The 20,643-nt window shown below is 41.5% G+C and overlaps 1 protein-coding gene across 3 annotated transcripts in view; it reads left to right on the forward strand.

The window, feature by feature from the left end:
- CDC42BPB (CDC42 binding protein kinase beta) overlaps positions 1-20,643 on the forward strand; it is a 344,482-nt gene that overhangs the window by 37,632 nt on the left and 286,207 nt on the right. For all 3 annotated transcript variants that reach the window (XM_033950846.1, XM_033950844.1, XM_033950845.1), the window contains exons 2-3: positions 4,106-4,197; positions 20,316-20,399. In XM_033950846.1, the coding sequence (XP_033806737.1) occupies positions 4,106-4,197; positions 20,316-20,399 (176 nt within the window). The remainder of the gene's footprint in view (positions 1-4,105; positions 4,198-20,315; positions 20,400-20,643) is intronic.

The raw sequence follows: 20,643 nt of genomic DNA on the forward strand, positions 1-20,643 counted from the left end.
CGGGGAACAGGACCCACCAATGGATAACAGGCCCCAAAGCCGACGCCGACGCATGCTCTCCCTGACGTCAATTCTGCAATCGGAGAGGAAGTTCCGCCCAGCCAGGCAGCGATTGGCTGGCCCGAACTTCCTCTCCGCCTGCAGAATTGACGTCGGGGAGAAGAAGACTTATCGGCTCAATAGATTAGATCGCCAAGACAAAGTGAGTCCTGGGTGATCGACTCACTTTGCCTTGGCGAGCTACTGGCGCCCCTGCCTCGGGCCCCCTGTCAGCTCCGGGCCCGGCGGCCCTGCGGCACACCAGGCAACATCTCGCGGCACACTAGTGTGCCGCGGAACAGCGGTTGAAAAACACTGCGATAGAGCTTGTATCCCGGTAGTGCTGTATCCCATTTGCTTTCCTCATTCCACCATGTTTCAGAGATTCCAATGATGTCGATGTCTTCTGCGTTGGCCAAGGCTTCTAGTTCCCCCATTTTGTTTCTTAGGCTCCTTGCATTAGCATATATCACTTTAGATCCTGGTATTTTGCTGTCCTCCTTTCTTTTCCCTGTGCTTCGGTCCATATTTTCTTCTCTTTTGCTGCAGACATTGTAACCACTTCTTCTGGGTTAGTCGACTCCTGCAGTTTGTCCCTTTTTCCTTCCCAGCCATTTTTCCCCTCGGTATCTTCACAGGATACCGTCTTCCGAATCGTCGACCCTTTGTCAACTGTCGGCTTTCCCCTTCTTCTTAGTTTAAAGCCTGTTCTATTCCTCTCTTGACGTTGTTTGCTAGGAGTCTAGTTCCTGCTGCGCTCAGGTGCAGTCCATCTTTCCTGTAGAGCTTGCTCTTGCCCCAGAACGCCGTCCAGTTCCTCACGAAGTGGAATCCTTCTTCCTCACACCATCTCCTCATCCACGTATTTATTGATTGTAGTTCCTCCTGCCTTTTCACATCTGCCCTCAGTACTGGTAGGATCTCTGAGAACACTATCTTCTGGGCCCTCATCTTCAGCTTCCTTCCCAGAATCTTGAATTGTTCTAACAGCGTGCATCTTTTGTAGTCTCTCCTGCTGACATCGTTTGTCCCGATGTGGATCACTACAGCGGTCTCTTCTGTCTCCGCCCCTTCCAGGATCATTCCAATTTTGTCCACGATGTCCTTGGTTCTTGCTCCCGGAAGGCAGGTCACCAGTCGGTCCTCTCTCCCTCTTGCTATGTGGCTGTCCACATGCCTAAGGATCGAGTCTCCCACTAGGATCGCTGACTTTCCTCTCTTCAATTTTCGCTTCGGTCTCAGGTCAATGTCCTCAATGTACTTCACTCTTTCTTCTTTTGGGCCTCGACTAGCCAAAATCTCCCCCTCTTGCGGTAGTCCTCTGTGGGTGTCATCCTTGAGGTAATCTTCTTCTTGCTCTCCCTTGCATGTTGGTATCCGTGTAGCTTCTTCTGTCATCTGAAGTTCGTTCTCTTCCACCTTCGTCCTGTATGCCTCTTCAATGAATCTCTCGAGTTCCCTGACTTCCTCCTCAATGTGTCTCTCCGTGGTGTGAAATCCTTCTAGCTCCTGAATCTTGTCCTCTAGTCGCTTGACCTCCTTCTTCAAGCTTTTCAGTTCCTGACACCGACTGCATACATATGACTGTCTCCCCGAGGGGAGATAGTCGTACATATGACAGTCTGTGCAGAATACTGGAAAGCTCATCTTCTGGCTTCCTTCTGCTTCCATTGTTGTTCCTTCTTTAAGATATCAGTTGAGATTACTTGTGACTTGTGCCCGCTTTGTGTCCTTTCTCTCTCCCTATCTGCTGTTGGTGTCCTCCCTGACTCTCTCTTTGTGCTGGTGCCCTCTCTTTCTTTCACTAACTGTCTCTGGTGTCCTCTCGCTCACTGCCTGTTGGTGGTGTCCTCTCTGTCTCTTCTCTCTCTGTGTTGGTGCTCTGTGCTGGTGTCTCTCTCTCTCTCTCTATCTGCTGCTGGGGTCCTCTCTCTCTCTCTACCAGCCGCTGGTGTCCTCTCTCTCACTCTCTCCCTCTGCCTGCTTGTTATACTTGTGTGAACGGCTTGGCCCTTTGTGTCTGTCTCTTTCTTACCTTCTGTGCTTTCCTTCTGTACTTGTCGCTTCTTTACTCTTCTGTCTTACTCCGTTGCCTTGTCCCTTCTCAAAGGCCCTTCGCAAAGGCGCTCTCGCTAAGGCGAGCGCCTTTGCCGCTTGCCTTCGCCGCATGCCGAACGGCTGCGTGCCGTTGGCTCCGCCCCCTTTCAAGGGGGAGTCCGACGCTGCCTCTGACGCGGTGGAGGTGGGCGGAGCGTACTCTCGCCGCTTCCCCGAGTTCTGTGCTTCTTCCTGCCTCCTTCCCCTGTGCAGAACTCTGTGTCTCCGACTCTCCCTCTCTCAGTCAGGCTACCAGAGCACGCTGCCTTCTTCTCCTTTGCTCTGGCAACCCGATTCAGCGCTCGCCGCGTTGGCTCCGCCCCCTTTCAAGGGGGAGTCCAACGCTGCCTCTGACGCGGTGGGGGTGGGCGGAGCATACTCTCGCCGCTTCCCCGAGTCCTGTGCTTCTTCCTGCCTCCTTCCCCTGTGCAGAACTCTGTGTCTCCGACTCTCCCTCTCTCAGTCAGGCTACCAGAGCACGCTGCCTTCTTCTCCTTTGCTCTGGCAACCCGATTCAGCAGTTAAAGGAAAGATTTATTAACTATGAGTTTTACCTCATGCAAAGTTGTCATTTCTTTAATAAGACATTAACTATTTTTTCTGTGGCCCTCCAAGTACCTACAAATCCAGAATGTGGCCCTGCAAAGGGTTTGAGCTTGAGACCACTGGTCTAGAATGTCTCACCTATCTATCTATCTTTTTATTATCTGAAATTAGAAAGTCTTCCTAATTCAGCATTTTATAGAGTTGAAAAAAAGAAGAAATTCTTTTTGAGTGATCTTTGTGCTTAAAATGCTCCCCCCCACCCCAACAAGAAACAAAAAAACCACAACCCTTACTTTCAGCCTAACAAATGACAGCAGTGACTGGCAGTATTACACTACTATTCTACAGTATATATAAGGAAGTTTGTCTTCTAACAATTCCTTCACAGATTTTCTTTGGATCTGGAGCCAGTGAATGAGAGAGCTCTTTCCATATCTTTCACTCTACATCTCCACACATCTCCAGTCCTCCTCCCTTCTCCCAACCTAGTCTCTACTAATTTCCCCCTTTCAACCTTCTGTCCTCATCTGCAGTAATCCTGCCCCTCTCCTCTAATTATCCCTAGCTAAACAGCCTCTACCCCTAGTGTACTTCTCATTGGTCTCTCCCGTTCTCTCCCTTCCCAACCAGTCTTTCTCCCTAGCTAACTAGGCACCCACTCATCATCTTCAATATTTCCACAGCAGTTAATCTTCCCAGCCATTCACCCCCAGCTGGTTTGTGAGACACTCTAGTGTTAAAATCTAATACTTGACTACATTAAACTGATTTTTTAAAATCTTTGCTTATATTTAAGTCGTTGACTTTATTGAGTTGGAGATGAAAAATGTCTTCATATATTGAGAGATCGGTTCAGTATGAAGGGATGCTTATGGCTCTATTAATTCCATAACAAATTGAATCATTCTTGGTTTTATTTCACTGCATACAAGGACTTGATTTTTTTGGTAAAATCGGAATTTCATATTTCTTCAGCACACAGGGGGTAAAGCCAAGTCTGGATTAGCCTATGCTTTAACTTACTTTTTTTTTTTTAAAGGCACTAGATGGTAAACACTTTGTAGGTGGTAAGGGCTTCTGTATTTTCTGTACACTAATCAGTTGGCACATAGTAATGTAGATGCATAAATTGGTTAGCGCAAGAATGCCCACTGTCTGTCCTGACGTCCTGTCAAAAAAAATTTAGAAATATTTTTTTAACACATGGTTAGTGTGCGCAGATTTCAGTTACTGCAGAATGCTTGAGTGCGTCCCATAGCACTCCATTTTTTTGCTGTGTAGACACACGTTAGCACCTAACGCAGCTTAGTAAAAGGATCCCACTTTTACCTATGTGTCTTGAGTCCACTTGCATATCAGTGGATGTAAATTTCATGTTTGATATTCATAATTAAACTAATTGTCCATTTTGATTTCTTTACAGTAAAACCATTTACACATTTAGTAAAGGAAATGCGACTTCATCGAGAGGACTTTGAAATTATCAAAGTAATTGGCAGAGGTGCTTTTGGAGAGGTAAGTAAATTTTGTGTAAAATAGAAATATGTGGCCCTTGTAGTATTGCTGTACTTTTTTGATTTTGTAAAGCATCTCCTGTAACATCATTGCATAGCCTACATCAACGTGTTGTTAACCAATCAATACACCCTCAGCTTTAAACAGTTGTTTTCATCACTTCATTAGTAAAAGAGCTGCCATTCAATACTAGAATTGAAAATCGAAGGCGACACAGATTTTAGTTGGATATTCAAACTAAAATCAGATTGTGTCTGGCTCTCAAAAGAAGTGGTGGCTCTAAGAAGAAGAAATGATATAGAAGCAGTGGCTCTGTGATATCAAAAGATTTCACTGAGATATGTTGTCTTTTGATAACACTAAAGCTGGTTGATGAATTTGAAATAAGTGAACAAATTGAAAAATATATAACAAAAGAAAGAAAAGATGGCCAAACAAGTTGAAAAGGTGACAAGTTGAAAAGGCGAAAGCTAAAAGGATGCTAGGGTGCATAGGAAGAGATCTGTCCAGTAGGAAAAAGGAGGTATTGATGCCCCTGTATAAGACTGGTGAGACCTCATTTAGAATATTGTGTACAATATTTCAAAAAGAGATAAAAAGGTTGGAGTCGGTCCAGAGGAAAGCTACTAAAATGGTGCGTGGTCTTCATCATAAGGCATATAGGGACAGACTTAAAGATCTCAATATGTATACTTTAGAGCAGTGTATCGCAAAATGTGTGCCATGGCACACTGGCGAGGAGGAGAGTCGTCCACACTGGCTGACTGCCTATAGGATGTGCCTCTCGCGACGAGAGGCATGTCTTGTAGGAAGTCAGCCAGCGTAGATGACTTTCCTCTTGGTCAGCATTTCTGGTGGGCCGCCGCGTGAGCGGACCGCTGGGCTGGATGGACCTCTGGTCTGCCCCGGCGGAGGCGACTACTTATGTACTTATGTACTTATATCTTCTCCCCGCTCCTCCTGGATCCCTCCACTGACAGGTCGCAGCTGTGCGGATGTTGACATGATGAAGAAGTGGTAGAGACAGAGACTGTCTGAATTCAAGAAGGCGTGGGATAGACACATGGGATTTCTCAGAGAGAGAAAGAGAGAATGAATACTGGGGATGGGCAGACTAGATGGGCTATTTGGCCTTTATCTGCCATCATGTTTCTATCTATATGAATGAATATGAGGAGATATAATAGACCAATACATATAGAATTTGTTTTGAAAAAATAATTTTGTAGAGGGAGAAGTTTTTATGCCATTGAGTAGAGTTGGAACTGACCTATTTCACCTAAGTATGGTGTTCCACTGAATAGAGTGGAGTGCTCAAAATCAGACTTTTCCTACCCTCTTTAGAATAGACTACACAGGTCATTTTTGGTAGGATTTTGCTATTTGCTTGTTGATTGTATGTTTAGGACCACCATAATACATTTTAGGTTTTTTAACCAAACCACTTTTAGAACAATCAAAGCTTAAAGTCTAAGAAACAAGACAAAAGATCATAAGTAAAATAAATATTTTTAAAATGGTACATTATAATAAAATTATCAGTGGCTCAATAGCAAAATACCACAGCTCTCATTGTCGGAAAAACTTACAATACTGCAATACATATGGCATGAATCTCCAAACAGCTAGATAATAAGCAGTAGGGAGGTAGATTTTTCACCTATACCCCTAATAGCATGCATGATAACCAACTGGGCTACCCATCTTGAGTGGTCATCAGATAATGACCCACCAGATTGTAATTTTATTGTAAGCCAAAGGTATTGAGTAGCAATTTCCCAGTATGCTGTTCCATAATAAGATAGAAATTTATTACACTACCAAGAGTAGTACTGGAGGACTGGAGAAGGGTGGATGTGGTCCCTCTCCATAAAAGTGGAAGTAAGATGTAGAGAACTACAGGCTGGAAAGTCTTTCTGTTTTAAGAAAATTAAAGGAAACACTTTTAAAACAGAGAATAGTGATGTTTCTGGAATTCAGTGGATTACCAGTGGAGGACCAGAGGCAATATGGATTCAATGGAGGCAGGTCTTTTAGGACAAAACTGATCAATTTCTTTGACTAGGTGACCAGAGAATTGGACGGAGAGAGCGCACAATATGTGGTGTATTTAGATTTTAGTAGTCTTTGACAGTGTTTCAAAGAGGCATCTAATAAATAAACTGAGTGCCCTTTGTATGGGCCCCAAAATGACAGACTGGGTCAGGAGCTGGTTGAATGGAAGGTGACAGAGGATAGTGGTTAATGGAGATTGCACTGATTAGTTGAGTGGAAGGTGACAGAGGGTAGCGGTTAATGGAGATTGCACTGAGGAAAGGGATGTTGCCAATGGTGTGCTTCAAGGTTCAGTTTTTGGGCCTGTTCTTTTTAACATTTTTGTAAGTGATATTGCTGAAGGGCTTGCCTCTTTGCAGATGATACCAATAGAGTAGATACCGCTGATGGGGTAAATAACATGAGGAAGGCCCTAGTGAAGTTTGAAGAATGTTCTGAAATTTGGCAGTTAAGATTTAATGCTAAGAAATGCAAGGTCATGCATTTGAACTGCAAAATACTGAGGGAATTGTACAGTTTAGGGAGTGAAGAACTTTTTGTTCTCAAAAGAGAAGCAGTATTTGGGTGTGATAGTATGTGATGATCTTAAGGTGTCCAAATAGGTTGAAAAGGCGACGACGAAAGCTAGAAGGATACTAGGGTGCATAAGGAGAAGTATTACATTTGGTTAATTTATTAAGGAGAAGTATGGCCAGTAGGAAAAAGGAGGTATTGATGACCCTATATAAGCTCTGGTGAGATCTCATTTAGAATATTGTGTACAATTCTGGAGACTGCACCTTCAAAAGATATAAACAGGAATGAGTCAGTCCAGTAGAAGATTGCTAAAATGTTTGGTGGTCTTTGTCATCAGGAGTATGGGGACAGATTTAAAGATCTCGATATGTATAGTTTGGAGGAAAGGCGGGAGAGGGAGATATAGAAGTTTAAATACTTACGTGGCATAAAAGCGAATGAGGCAAGTCTCTTTCATTTGAAAGGAAGCTCTGGAATGAGAGCATTAAGAGGTGATAGGCTCCAGTGTTCTCCCCAGAAATTTTTTCCAGCCGGGTGGCATGAAAAAGTAGCCAGGTGGGCGGGGCGGGGAAATTTGGTAGTGGGGAAAATTAAATGTATACTATTTTTATTAGTTAATTATTATTATTTTCCAATGCTCGATATGACTTCCTTTTTTAAGTTTTGACACTTGTGCCAGAATATTTTTACTAAATTTAAGAAGTATCCAATTCTAGAAGTGAATAATTAGATATTCACCCTCTTTCAAATAGTATAGAGGTTTAAAAAAGGGAAATGCGTTAATGAAGTCATTAGGTTCAATCTAACCATTTATTTCTGCATGAATTTAAACAACTAAAAAAAAAGATCAATATAGCTCATCCAGTCATACAAGAAATGGCTGTACAACACCTCTAATAATGTTTTGATCACTAGGTTCCTTCCTGAGGTCTCACTGAGGATATGAAATAGATGCTATCCCCACTTCCAGACCTCTTCCACATAATTTATGGAGAGGTGTTACTGAGCCTTGAAGGGCACCTGTGTGATTGATCTTTATCTGCTTCTTTTTTATTTTGCTATAGTGCAAAGTAAGAGCTAGGGCAAAACAGTATAGGTAAAGATGCAGGTAATAATTAGCAATGTATTAAAAATATTTTATTTTTATTTGCTTATAATGTCATTTGAAAGCTACTTGATGATAATACAACTTTAATTTAATTCTTTATAATGTGTGTCTGTGTGTTGGGGGGGACAACACCTACGTCAACAGTAAAGTTAGAATAGAGTCATTAAATCCAGTGGTGTACCTAGTATATATGACAGCCAGTGCTAATCATTTTTTTTACAACCCCCTCCTCTATATAAAAAAATATCTTTTTAGTAATAATCCATGAGTCACACAATAAGGGTGCATCTAGGAAAAGGCAGCATCTTAAACACTGCAGTGAGCACTAGAACACCAACACATGCATTGTAAAACTAAACAAACCAGATCCTACACAGTCGATTGATCCTGTAGTCGATGCTAACAGAAAGCCTTGTCCTTTTCATACACACAGAACACAGATACACCCTCGCCCAATATGGAATAATCACAAACTAAAAATAGAAATATGTAGTCAAAAGTTAAACTGAACCAAGAAGCCAGACTCTGCATACAATGCAACACCACAGAAACAGTGACACATGTCTCCTAATACTGTGCAAAATATAAAGACAGTAGATGTAAATTTGAAAAAAACTTCTACATAAGTCACCACTTTACTAATTAACAAATAGAAATAAAATAATGAGAAATATGAAAATACCATTTTATTGGACTAATCCATTTTTCAATTAGCTTTCAGAGGCCAAATCTGTCTTCAAGACAGTACAGTATACAGCTGTTATGGTATCCTGTCCTGACCTGAGGAAAGGGGTTTATTCCCTCCCAAAATTGCCTTTTCCATCCAGTGTCTGCCCTCTCTCTGTTCCATATGGTATTTTCCTTCTTTCTATGTCCCTTCAATAAACTCTATATCCTGTGTCCTTTCTCTCCTTTGTACATGATTTATTTCAGCTTCAACCCCTCTCCATTTTTTGTCTCCACCCCTATGCTCTGGCATCTCTCTCTTCTCCTTTCCTTCCTTCCTTCCCACTCCACCCCATGGTCTGACATCTCTATCTCCTTCCCTTCTGTCTTCCCCCCTCGCCATTATCTGCCTCCTGTCTTTCCCCTTTAGTCTAGGCCTCTCTCTTTCTCTCCGTCTTTCTTCTGTGAGGAGATCATGTTGATCTTGAACACTGAATAATTCTTCCACATTATCCATATCACTGTACTGTACTCTGGTCCAGCAGACTGCTTTGGCACTATTACATGGGTAATAGTAAATTCATTATGCATCAGCTTTCTACACAGAATGCCACAAGTCTCTATTTCATGTGCTGTGCTTACATCTGCCAGCGTCAGAAACTTGTGAGACAGATCCCTTGGCAATACTACACTTCGGAGCCCTTTGACCATCTGGTTCTGTATGGTTGCAGGCTTTAAAGCTCTGTTTATTGGAGGAGACGGTCCAGCATACATAGTTGCATCACTTTTAAGGATCTGATCAGCGATTACATTAGACAAGGTGGTATTTTTAGGCATTGGAAAACAGGACGTGTTCTCAATCTGCTCAGATGCCTTCAAATGCCCTTTAATATTCGTCTGATCTCGGGCTAAATTTTGCCTCCTGAGCTGATCTTCAAAGGAGAACGGAGTGAGAGCCATATCGGCAGTGAGATCCGTTTTGGGCCGCATGTTGTGCAGGGCTGGACTAAGGCAAGTTGTAAGCTTCCTTCCATCGCTGACCTATCTTCCATAAGTCAGCAACGGAAGGAAGCTTACAACTCGCTGCTCTTGCTTACTTCGGGCTTTCCTCGTTGCCGGGTCCTGCCTACTTTCGGAAACAGAAAGTAGGCAGGATCCGGCAGCGAAGAAAGCCCGAAGCAAGCAAGAGCAAGTTGTAAGCTGACCTGTCTCCTATAGCGAACCCATGCTCCGGGGCGTGTGCATGCCGACTTCCCTTCTCTTCCTCCCTCAGGACGTGACTTCCGGTTTCGGAGAGAAGCGGCATGCATATGTTAGAGCCCCGGAGCATGGGTTCAAGTCACTTGCTGGCGTTAAAAACTTAAAAAAAAAAAAAAAAAAAAGTCAGGCTCCTGCGATTCAGGCTGTGCCGAGTCAGCCCGGTAAATCTCCAAGCTGGTGAGAAGGGTTGTTTTTTTTAAATGTTGAGCAGAAGGCGGTAGCAGCAGCAGGATTGCGATCGAGATTACAGCCGGGCGCTCATCTAAATTAGCTGGGCGGAGCGCCCGGCTGAAAGGCCCTGGGGAGAACACTGGGCTCAGGAGTAATCTTTCACAGAAAGGGTGGTAGATGCATGGAATAGTCTCCTGGTAGGGGTGGTGGTGGAGACAGACATTGTCTGAATTCAAGAAAGCGTGGGACAGGCACAAGGGATTTCTTAGGGAGAGGAGGATATAGTGGATTCTGCGGATTGGCAGACTGGATGTACCATTTGGCCTTGATCTACTATCATGTTTCTATGTTTCTAAGATTACAAACAAAATCCTTCAATTGATTCTGAACCTCTCCAACCTTTCCTATGTGGAAAGACTAAAGACGTTAGGGCTCTTAGGCTTGAAAAAAGAAAAGACTGAGAGGTGTTATGATAGAGATCTCAAAAGTCCTGAATGATGTAGAATGGGTAAAAGTAAGTCAATTTTTTACTATTTCAAAAAGTACAAAGATTAGGGGGAACTCAGTGAAATTACATGATAATAGATTTAAAATGAATAAGAGAAAATATTTTTTCACTCAGTGAATAGTTCAGCTATGGAACTCATTGCTGGAGGGTTTGGTAAAAGCAGTTAGCATATCTGGGATTAAAAACTGTTTGGACAAGTTCTTGGTGAAAAATCCATAGTCAGCTATTAAATTAGACATGGGGGAAGACATTGCTGTCTGTGATCAGTAACATGGACTTTTGCTACTATGGGATTCTGCCTGGTACTTGTGATTGCTGATCTGAACTAGTATGGCTATTCTTTTGTTCTTATGTAATCATAGGTTGACCATTGGGTGAACTTTGTCCAGATCTCCATCCTATAAAAGACTAGGTTTTTTTTCCAAACTAGTTTAAATGAGCTGCCTTCTAAATAATAACTCTGTTGACCCTGAAAAAAAAAATCTGTTAATCAAGTCAAATGACTGAACAAACGAAAAAATGGAGAAACAAATGGAGAGACCACCGGAAACAAGTGAAATAGTCCCAGAAAACATAAAAAGGTAAAATCACTGTCGTTATGTTGTGAACACACTTTATTAAACTTTATTCTCAAACACCTAACATGGCCATATTATGTCCAAATGGCTGCATCAGAAATAACAATTCTGTAAAATGGAAGTGAATGAGGTGATAACATCCCAGAAACAGGAAGAGCCAAAGCTCAAAATCTCCAAATATACCGGATCACTGATCACTATGAAGAGAAAGGTACTGGTGTTGGCTGATACCCTTCTGAGGGGACCAGAAGTGTCCATCTACCAACCTGACATGATGTTTGGGAGGTATGCTGTCAGCTTGGTGCCAAGATTCAAGATGTTACAGAGGGTTTGCTGAAGCTCATCAAACTAATGACCATTATCTGATATTACTCCTCCATGTTGACATAAATAATACTGCTAGATATTACATTACATTACATTACATTAGTGATTTTTATTCCGCTTGTACCTTGCGGTTCAAAGCGGATTACATAAGAAGAGAACTGGACATTTCCAGGATGGTACATGACAATAGAGAATACAGTTTGAGGATAGAGACTTAATAACAGAATGATAGTAAAGACTTAATAACATCGGAAGATGTTTTGGACGGCAGTGTTTTGGTTTCTTGGGGGATGGGGTGAGGGAGGTTAGGTAGATTGTATATATTTTTTGAACAGCAGTGTTTTGATTTCTTTACGGAATGTCTTGAGGTCTGATGTTGTGGTTAACAATCTGGTGATGGAAGGTTCGAGTTTTGCAGCATGTGTTGCCAGGAGGCTATCATAAAGCTTTTTGCGGTGAGTACCCTTGAGTGGTGGGTATGTGAATGATGTCAGTGTTCTTCTTGTTCTGGGAGATGTCAGTGACTTCATGGCTCTGGGAGATGGGGGTAAAGCATATGGGTGCAGAGGTAATAATCTTGTCAATTCTTCCTGTAAAGGCCAAGGCAGAGATCCCTTGCATTATGACGTGAATATATGCTTATGTGTATTGTGTCCTTGTATGTATTTTGGCTTCCTGGACCGTGCGATGATTTTCCAAGGGATATTGATCAGTGATGGGGTTCACTTACCAAAGAAGGGTTGAAGTATTTTCCAAGTAGAGTTGGCTAACCTACTGAAGAGGGCTTTAAACTAGAATAATTGGAGATGGGTGAACAAAGCTCCCAGGTAAATAAAATATTGAATACTTCTAAAGAAATGGGGAAACATCTGAAAGGCAGTATATACTAATAATACCCTTTGTATGGGAAATAAGGTTCTGGATTTAGATGCTGTGATAGAAGAGGTTGACTTACATTTGGTGGCAGTCACAGAGATATGGTTCATTGAGAACCATGACTGGGATATTATTGTTATACTGGGCTACAGTCTATTCAGGCAGGACAGGGTAGGAAGAAAGGGAGGAGGAGCAGTGTTAAAGATAATTTCAAAGTGACAGAATTTTGTGATTTACAGGGGAATGAGGAAATAAATAGTATAAATGCTCCACTAACTGGTTTGAGAGCACTATCGCCATGGAAGAAAAAGCCTCAGGTTTTTGTTTAGGTAGGGCATAAATGCTCAAACCTCCTCCACCCACATCATTGACAAAAAATCTTCCGAGGGGAATGTTCAATTACCACATTCAGTTGTTTGTGCAGGACTGAGTCGGCTGCTATCTCTATATTGCATGGAAACAAGTGATATTTAAGTGATAGCCAACGTTTCATGGTAAAAACCATTTCTTCAGGGCTTGTCCACTTTCACTCTCCAATACATTTTGAGTTGCTTGCTCATTCTCACCTGCGTCCAGGGGAAGGAGGAGCCATTGTGGGTTAATCTGAAAAGAGGGAATAGAAAATCTATTTGTGATGGACTAGCCTCCTTTACAAGCAGCAGTGGACAAAGATTTACTTGAAGACAATCAAAATATAGCTATGAAAAGGGGAAGTACTACTAATAGGTGTTTTTAATATGCCAAATGTTGACGGGGACATCCCTGTTGCAAGGTCATCTAGAATTAAGGAGATCCTTTATTTTCTATAGGGAGAACTGTTCCAGCAGTTGGTACTGAAATCACAAAGGATTGGCCCATATTGGATCTGGTGCTTACAAATGGGAAGAGTATTTCTGGTTAACAACTTACAAATGGGAAGTGTATTTCTGGTTAACAGCTAACATACAATGATCACCAGATTTTATGCTTTCATATTAATATAAAAATGAAGTTTCTAGACTTCAAAAAAAGATGAAACAACACCTCAAGGAGGAGTTAACTAGATGGGAACATCTGGGGAAATCGAGAAGCAGTGAGAAAACTGAAAGGTGGCATTTTAGGAGTAACCATTTTGTTAAGAGTAAATAAAAAGAAGAGGAAAAGAAGGCTCTTTGGTTCTCAAAAGTATTGTTTATTGTAAGACTTACTATACCACCTTTCTAAAAGGTCAAGACAGTTTACATTCTAAAATCAACGGACAGAAAGGAGCTCCAAATTATAAAATCAAAGGATAGGTATCATTTATTCAGATACACAGTATAGTGAACAATCAAAAATTTAAAACAATAGTGTCTGCACTAGTGCTGCCCGATTTCTGATTCGAATTGATTCGTTGTTAAGAAAAAACGGACTCACCAATTCAAAGTTGGCCCCGAGACACATTCAGGCTTACCCTCTGCTGCTGTGAAACCGGAAGATCCATCAGAAGAAAGGATTTGGGAGTGCCGAGCGGACCTCGTGCAGATTGGTGCTGGCGGCAGCAAAGGTGATATTTTTATTTTTTGGCTGGGTCCTTTCTCTTTTGTGCCATGGAAGTATTTCTCCTCTCCTCCCCGCAATTCCACAGTGTAAGTATGAGAATTGGGCAGGGGGCTGGGGAAGCTTAAAATTGGGTAGGGGGGCTGAGGAAGCTTAGGGGATGATTTGCTTTGGGGCTTGGGAAGCTGAGAATTGGGCAGGGAGACTGGGGAAGCTTTGGGGATGATTTACTTTGGGAATGTTTTGCTTTGGGGACGCTGAGAAGCATGATTTGCTTTGGAGAAGCTGAGAATTTGGAGGGGGCTGGAGAAGCTTTGGGGATGGTTAAATAAAATGTTTAAACTTAAAAAACTCTGCCATTGATAGTGAATTGAATCGAAGTGAAATATTTTTCCCTGAATCGCACAGCACTAGTCTGCACAAATCCAATAAACAACCCTCAGTCAGGTGAACCATATGCTGTAAAGGTAGTTTATAAAAACTGATCTCTTTTCCTTTACAGATAAGTAGTGCAAGGGTTAATATTGCAACTTGCTTTATCTCGGAATAGCAAAGACAAAATGTAAGGTATTATAGTTGTTTAATTCATTCACGAGGCTAATTACTAGGGTCTTGAGAATAACCCATTTTATACCCATTTTGAAACGGTTACACTGGCTTCCAGTACAGTAGAGAGTGCAATATAAGGTGTTATCAATAGTACATCAAGTTTTATATAATAATAATAATAACAGTTTATATACCGCAGGACCATGAAGTTTTATGCGGTTAACAATGATTAAAAGATACTACAGATTGAGCAGAATTAACAAAGTTAAGAGCTAGTGATAAACAGCTCTATATCAGATGGCCCCAGTGTATTTTCAAACATTTCTTGAAATATATTGACCAGGAAAAATGTTGAGGTCTGAGGGTGGGATGAGATTGACAATGACTAGGGAATTGGGAGTGCACTATACTGTGATGAGGGCTACAAGGGTCTCAATAGCTGGAGTGGAATACACTAACAGGGATCTTGCGACTCTGCTAATCGTGTAAATTTCAAGAAGTTGCTGAAAACATTTATTTGTTAATACATTTATGTAATCTCTCTTAGCAGTTAGTAAAGAAGATGTAAAGTAAGATGTTCTTGTCTTCGTAATGATATTTGCCTTAATTATATGTATGTTTAATTGGAAACTGCTTGGTAACAGGCGGTATATTAAATTTTAAAATAAATATCTGTAAATGCTAAGGGAAGCTGTTAAAAATAGTAAAGAAAGCAAAGATGCAGATGGGAGAAAATATAGCAAATACAGTAAAATGTTGGGTTATCTAATGCTATCAGTATCCCTATAGTTTTCTTAGAACATTTATTGGAAGCAAAATAAAGGAGATACTTACGATTGCAGAGTTTTTTGTGGCATGGCAGCAGATGTCTCTTAATAAAAGCCACATCTGCTTGCAGACATCAGTTCTTTGAATAAGAGCTGACACTTCATTGGTAAGTTTAAAGTAAACCCCTGGCATTCAGTGTCACAGTTTTTTTTTTTGTTTTTTTTTTAAATCAACCATCAAAAAGTTAAATTCATGATGATGATATTGACTGTACTTTTCTAGGATTTCTGGATGTTGTTTGTATCATTCTTGAAAACAATAAAAATTTTGACCTAAAAAAAACAACAAAACAAAGTTAGTTGTATTTGTAGTCACAAATACAAGCTCAAATCCTTACATGGTCATACATACCCCCAGGGCTGTGGAGTTGGAGTCGGAGGAAATTTCGGGTACCTGGAGTCGGAGTCAGAAGTACAAAAAACTGAGGAGTCGGAGTCGGAACATTTATCTACCGACTCCATTTTTGAACTTGGCATACCAATCACGAGCGATTCTTTCAGCTATAGCATCCACTATATACACAGCACAAATGTTGCGAGCAGCTTCTGCGGCCTTAGAACCTTGATTAAAAGCAAAAAGAAGGTGGTGTCGAAAATGCTCATTTCTCTCAACTTGACATTCCATTTTAACGATCTGAAAATTAACCAGTGCTGCGGAGTCGTAGTCGGAGGAAATTTCGGGTACCTGGAGTCGGAGTCGAAGTCTGAAGTACAAAAAACTGAGGAGTCGGAGTTGGAACATTTATCTACCGACTCCACAGCCCTGCATACCCCCACACACTTTTGCACTTAAGGATGCAAATACACACATTTGTGTAAAGTCCCCAATTCCACCTGCTTACCTACAGTCCCACCACTCTCTTATGCTCCACTCATGCTTCATATCCATTACAAAATCAGATTAAACTTAGTTTTCAGTTGCTTTTCAATAGGGCGTTGAAGTGTAATGATTTCCAAAAGAAACAGTTGTAAAGGGGGCATGTTAAGTGCTCCAACCAGAAATTTAATCTTCCTTCCTCTGCCCACTTCTTGCTTGGTAGAGTCTATAGAAACTAGAATTAAAATGTTTTTTGTTAGATTTTATACAGTTTAAAAACTATTGTTTTGAGTAAAAAAAAAATCAGCATCTTCATCTAATTATAGGATGGCATTTTCCGTATTTAATAGATTCTTTACCATTTGATGCAGAGAATTGGATAAAGGATGTGTGCTAGATGTGGTATATTTAGATTTTAGCAAAGCCTTTGACAGTGTTCCACACAGACGTCAATTAAACTGAATGCCCTTGGGATGGGCCACAAAGTGACGGGCTGGTCAGGAACTGGTTGAATGGAAGGCGACAAGAGGGTGGTGATCAGTGGAGATCGCTCTGAGGAAAGGGATGTTACCAATGGTGCCTCAAGGTTCTGTTCTTTTTAACATTTTTATAAATTATATTGCTGAAGGGTTGTCGGGTAAGATTTGCCTCTTTGCGGATGATACCAAACTCTGCAATAAGAGTAGACACGCTGGATGGTGTGAATAACATGGAGAAAGACCTGGCGAAGCTTGAAGAATGGTCTGAAATTTGGCAGCTAAAATTTAATACTAAGAAATGCAAGGTCATGCATTTGGGCTGCAAAAACCCAAGAGAACGGTACAGTTTAGGGAGTGAAGAACTTATGTGTGTGATGGAAGAGCGGGACTTGTGTTTGATTGTATGTGATGATCTTAAGGTGGCCAAACAGGTTGAAAAGGTGACGGCGAAAGCTAGAAGGATGCTAGGTTGCATAGGGAGAGGTATAGCTAGTAGGGAAAAGGAGGTATTGATGCCTTTGTATAAGACTCTGGTGAGACCTCATTTAGAATATTGTGTACAATTCTGGAGGCCATACCTTCAAAAAGATATAAAAAGGATGGAGTCGGTCCAGAGGAAGGCTACTAAAATGGTGTGTGGTCTTCGTGATAAGGTGTATGGGGACAGACTTAAAGATGTCAATCTGTATACTTTGGAGGAAAGGCAGGAGGATAGTTGTTTAAATACCCACATAATGTAAATGTGCATGAGTCGAGTCTCTTTCATTTGAAAGGAAACTCTGCAATGACATGACATAGGATGAAGTTAAGAGGCTTCGGAATAATCAGAGGAAATGGGTGGTAAATGCATGGAACAGTCTCCCAGAAGAGGTGGTGGAAACAAAGACTGTGTCTGAATTCAAGAGGGCCTGGGATAGGCACGTGGAATCTCTCAGAGAGAGAAAGAGATAATGGTTACTGTGAAAGGGGAGACTAGATGGGCCATTTGGCCTTTATTTGCTGTCATGTTTCTATATAAATCAGATCCATAAATACTGAATACAAATCTTTAGAAATTAGGACTTTGATCTGCCAATTGTATCCTATTCAGTGGTGGCCTCAGATTTCTATTTTATCTAAATAAAATATTTCCCAGAATGGAAATGGTCTTTTATAAGTAAATATTTTTGACTTTCCATTCATGGTTTCCTTGGCCAGCTTTTGAAATCAACTTTTTTATTATTTCTCTTTCTCCCTTTGGCAGCAGCTTTTCCTCTGTGCACTTTTATTGAATGCCACTGTAGTAGCTGGAGGCGTTGTGTACAAACATGGCTTGTCCTTGGCATTTAATGGTATTTCACTGTGCTGTCAAAGGAAAGAATCTGATGCTTACCAGCAACATTTCCTCCTCCCAAGACGCACAACATTGTTCCAGCCTTTAAGTTTTATTTTATTTTTTTTTAACCAAGACCTTTGTACTTCTGCTATTTCATTCCAGAGAAAGTAAATGTAGACCAGTGCTGAATGAAGACCAGATGAATTTTGCCATTTGTTCAATTTTGCTATTTCTCAATATCATATTCCTCTTATAAATCACTGTGCTTGTTACTACTACTATTTAGCATTTCTGTAGTGCTGAAAGGCGTACGCAGTGCTGTACATTTAATAGTCAGTAGATGATCCCTGCTCAGAAGAGCTTACAGTCTAATTAGGACAGACAGGGCTTCTCAGGGTTGGAAAGTTTTTGGTGGAAGGAATGATACAACAGGTATAGTTATCTTTCTTGATAGCGAGTGGGAATTAAGATTTGAAAGTATCTTCAAAGAAGTGGACTTTTTTAGTTTGGATTTGAATACTGCTAGAGACAGAGCATGATGTATTGACTCTGGCAACCTGTTCCAGGCATATGGCGTGGCAAGAAAGAAGGGACAGAGTCTAGTGAAGGAGGTAAAGGAAACAGATAAGAGGGATTTACCCAATGAATGAAGTTCACGGGAGGGAACATGAGGGAGATGAGTGAGGAGAGATATTCAGGAGCTACAGAGTGAATACACTTGTAAGTCAATAAGAAGAGTTTAAACTAATTTCGGAAGTGGTTGGGGAGTCAATGAAGTGATTTGAGAGAGGGGTAATGAGAGCATGGCTTCTCTCACAGAAGATGAGTCATGCAACAGCATTTTGAACAGATTGAAGGGGTGAGAGAAGGATCTGAGTGGAAATGGAGATGGAGGAGTCAAAGATCACCCTGAGGTTGCGAGCTGAAGAGACAGGGAGGAGGAGAGTGTTATCTACAGAAATAGAGAACAGTGGGAGGGATGAGGTGAGTTTAGGTAAAAAGGTAAGGAATTCAGTTTTAGATGGCAGTGAGACATCCAAGTAGCAATGTCAGACAGGCAGGCTGAGATATGGGCCTGGATTCCTATAGAGATATCTAGTGTGGAGAGGAAGATTTGAGAGTCATCAACATAGAGGTGATATTGAAAACTATGGGAGGAGATCAGTGTACCGAGAGAGCAGGGTATATATGGAGAAGAGGAGAGGGCCCAAGACAGAGCCTTGAGGTACACCAATAGACAGTGAGATGGTTGTGGAGGAGGATCCACTGTTACACTGAAAATGCGATAGGAGAGAGAAGAAGAAAACCAGGAGAGAACAGAATCCTGGAATCTCAGTGAGGATAGCATATCGAGGAGCAGTGGTCAACAGTATCAAAGGCAACAGAAATATTGAGAAGGATGAGGATAGGCATTGGATTTGGCTTTAGCAAGATCAGTTTCTGTAGCATGGAGAGAGCGAAAGCCCGATTGAAACAGGTCAAGATTATCATGAGAAAAAAGAAAGTCCAGGCAGTGGCAGTAGACAGCACATTTGAGTAGTTTGGATAAGAAGGAGTGGAAAGAAATGGGGCAATAGTTAGAGGGGGATGTGGGGGTCTAGTGAGGGTTTTTTGAGATGAGGTATAACTACGGCATGTTTGAAGATATCAGTAACTGTTGCAGTGGAGAGTGATAGATTGAGGATGTGCTAGATTGGAGGGATGACAGTGGGAACGATAGCTCCAAGTAAGCAGGTGGGAATCTGATTAGAAGAATAGGTGTTGAGTTTGGATGAAGAGAGAAGATGAGCAGTTTCTTCTTCGTGACTTCAGAAAAGGTGACAGGGGTTTTTGAAGGGCAGCTGGCAGAGTGGACAGCTGGAGAGGGTGGTGGGGGAGGTGATTTGGCTGAGAATTTAAAGTGGATCTTGTGAATCTTGTCATAGAAGAACTCTGTCATCGTCTGGGGGGGAAGTGAGGAGGGGATGGGGGTACTTTGAGTAGAGAGTTGAGTGTGGCAAAGAGCAATGAGGGTTGGCATGAAGAGAGTTGGTTAAATGGTGTAGTGTTCTTGTTTAGCAAGCGAGAGGGCAGATTGGAAGGACGTCAGCATGAATTTGAAGTGTATGAAGTCGGCACACATATGGGATTTAAGCCAAGGATGTTCAGCAGCTTGGTGGGGGTCAACCAGGGCTGGGGTTTGGCACGTTTTAAAGGATGTGAAATGGGAGGAGTGAGGGTATCAATAGAAGGAGAGAACAGAATTATAGGAGAGGACAGCTTCATTGACAGACTTGTGCGACATAGTAGTTGAAAAGAGGGATAAGACAGTGGTGGAAAGCACGTAAGGGTCAATAGTCTGAAGGTTCCTAAATGTATGGGTAGTGATCGCCTGGGTTGGGGGGGAGGGGAAGGTGACGAGTTGTGAAGGTTAGCACTGATAGTCCGAGATGGGAAGAATTGATGTGCAGAATTCAGTGACAGTAATGCTAAATAAATCTTATGTTATATATTAGTAAAGACTGTATTGAAACAATTCCCTAATTTTTCAGTTTCATTTTTTTTGTAGGTTGCAGTGGTTAAAATGAAGAGCACTGAACGTATTTATGCAATGAAAATCCTCAATAAGTGGGAAATGCTGAAAAGGGCAGAGGTAAGGTACTATAATGTATATACATAAGTACACATAAACTTTGAAACTTAAGCTTCAGAGAGAAGTTGTTAGCTTAAGTCTTCTCCAGATTTGAAAATAATTTTTCATGAGTGCTGGCTCATCTGTGTAAGAAGAACGTGATCTAATTAAATGCATTCAAATTTGACAGTTCTTCCAGGCATCTGTTCTTCTTAGTAATACTGTGTAGTGCTTTAGCAGACAGTCTGCCCTAGTTTTAACTTTA

The sequence above is a fragment of the Geotrypetes seraphini genome, chromosome 7, assembly GCF_902459505.1.
Source record: "Geotrypetes seraphini chromosome 7, aGeoSer1.1, whole genome shotgun sequence".
NCBI classification, from domain to species: Eukaryota; Metazoa; Chordata; class Amphibia; order Gymnophiona; family Dermophiidae; genus Geotrypetes; species Geotrypetes seraphini.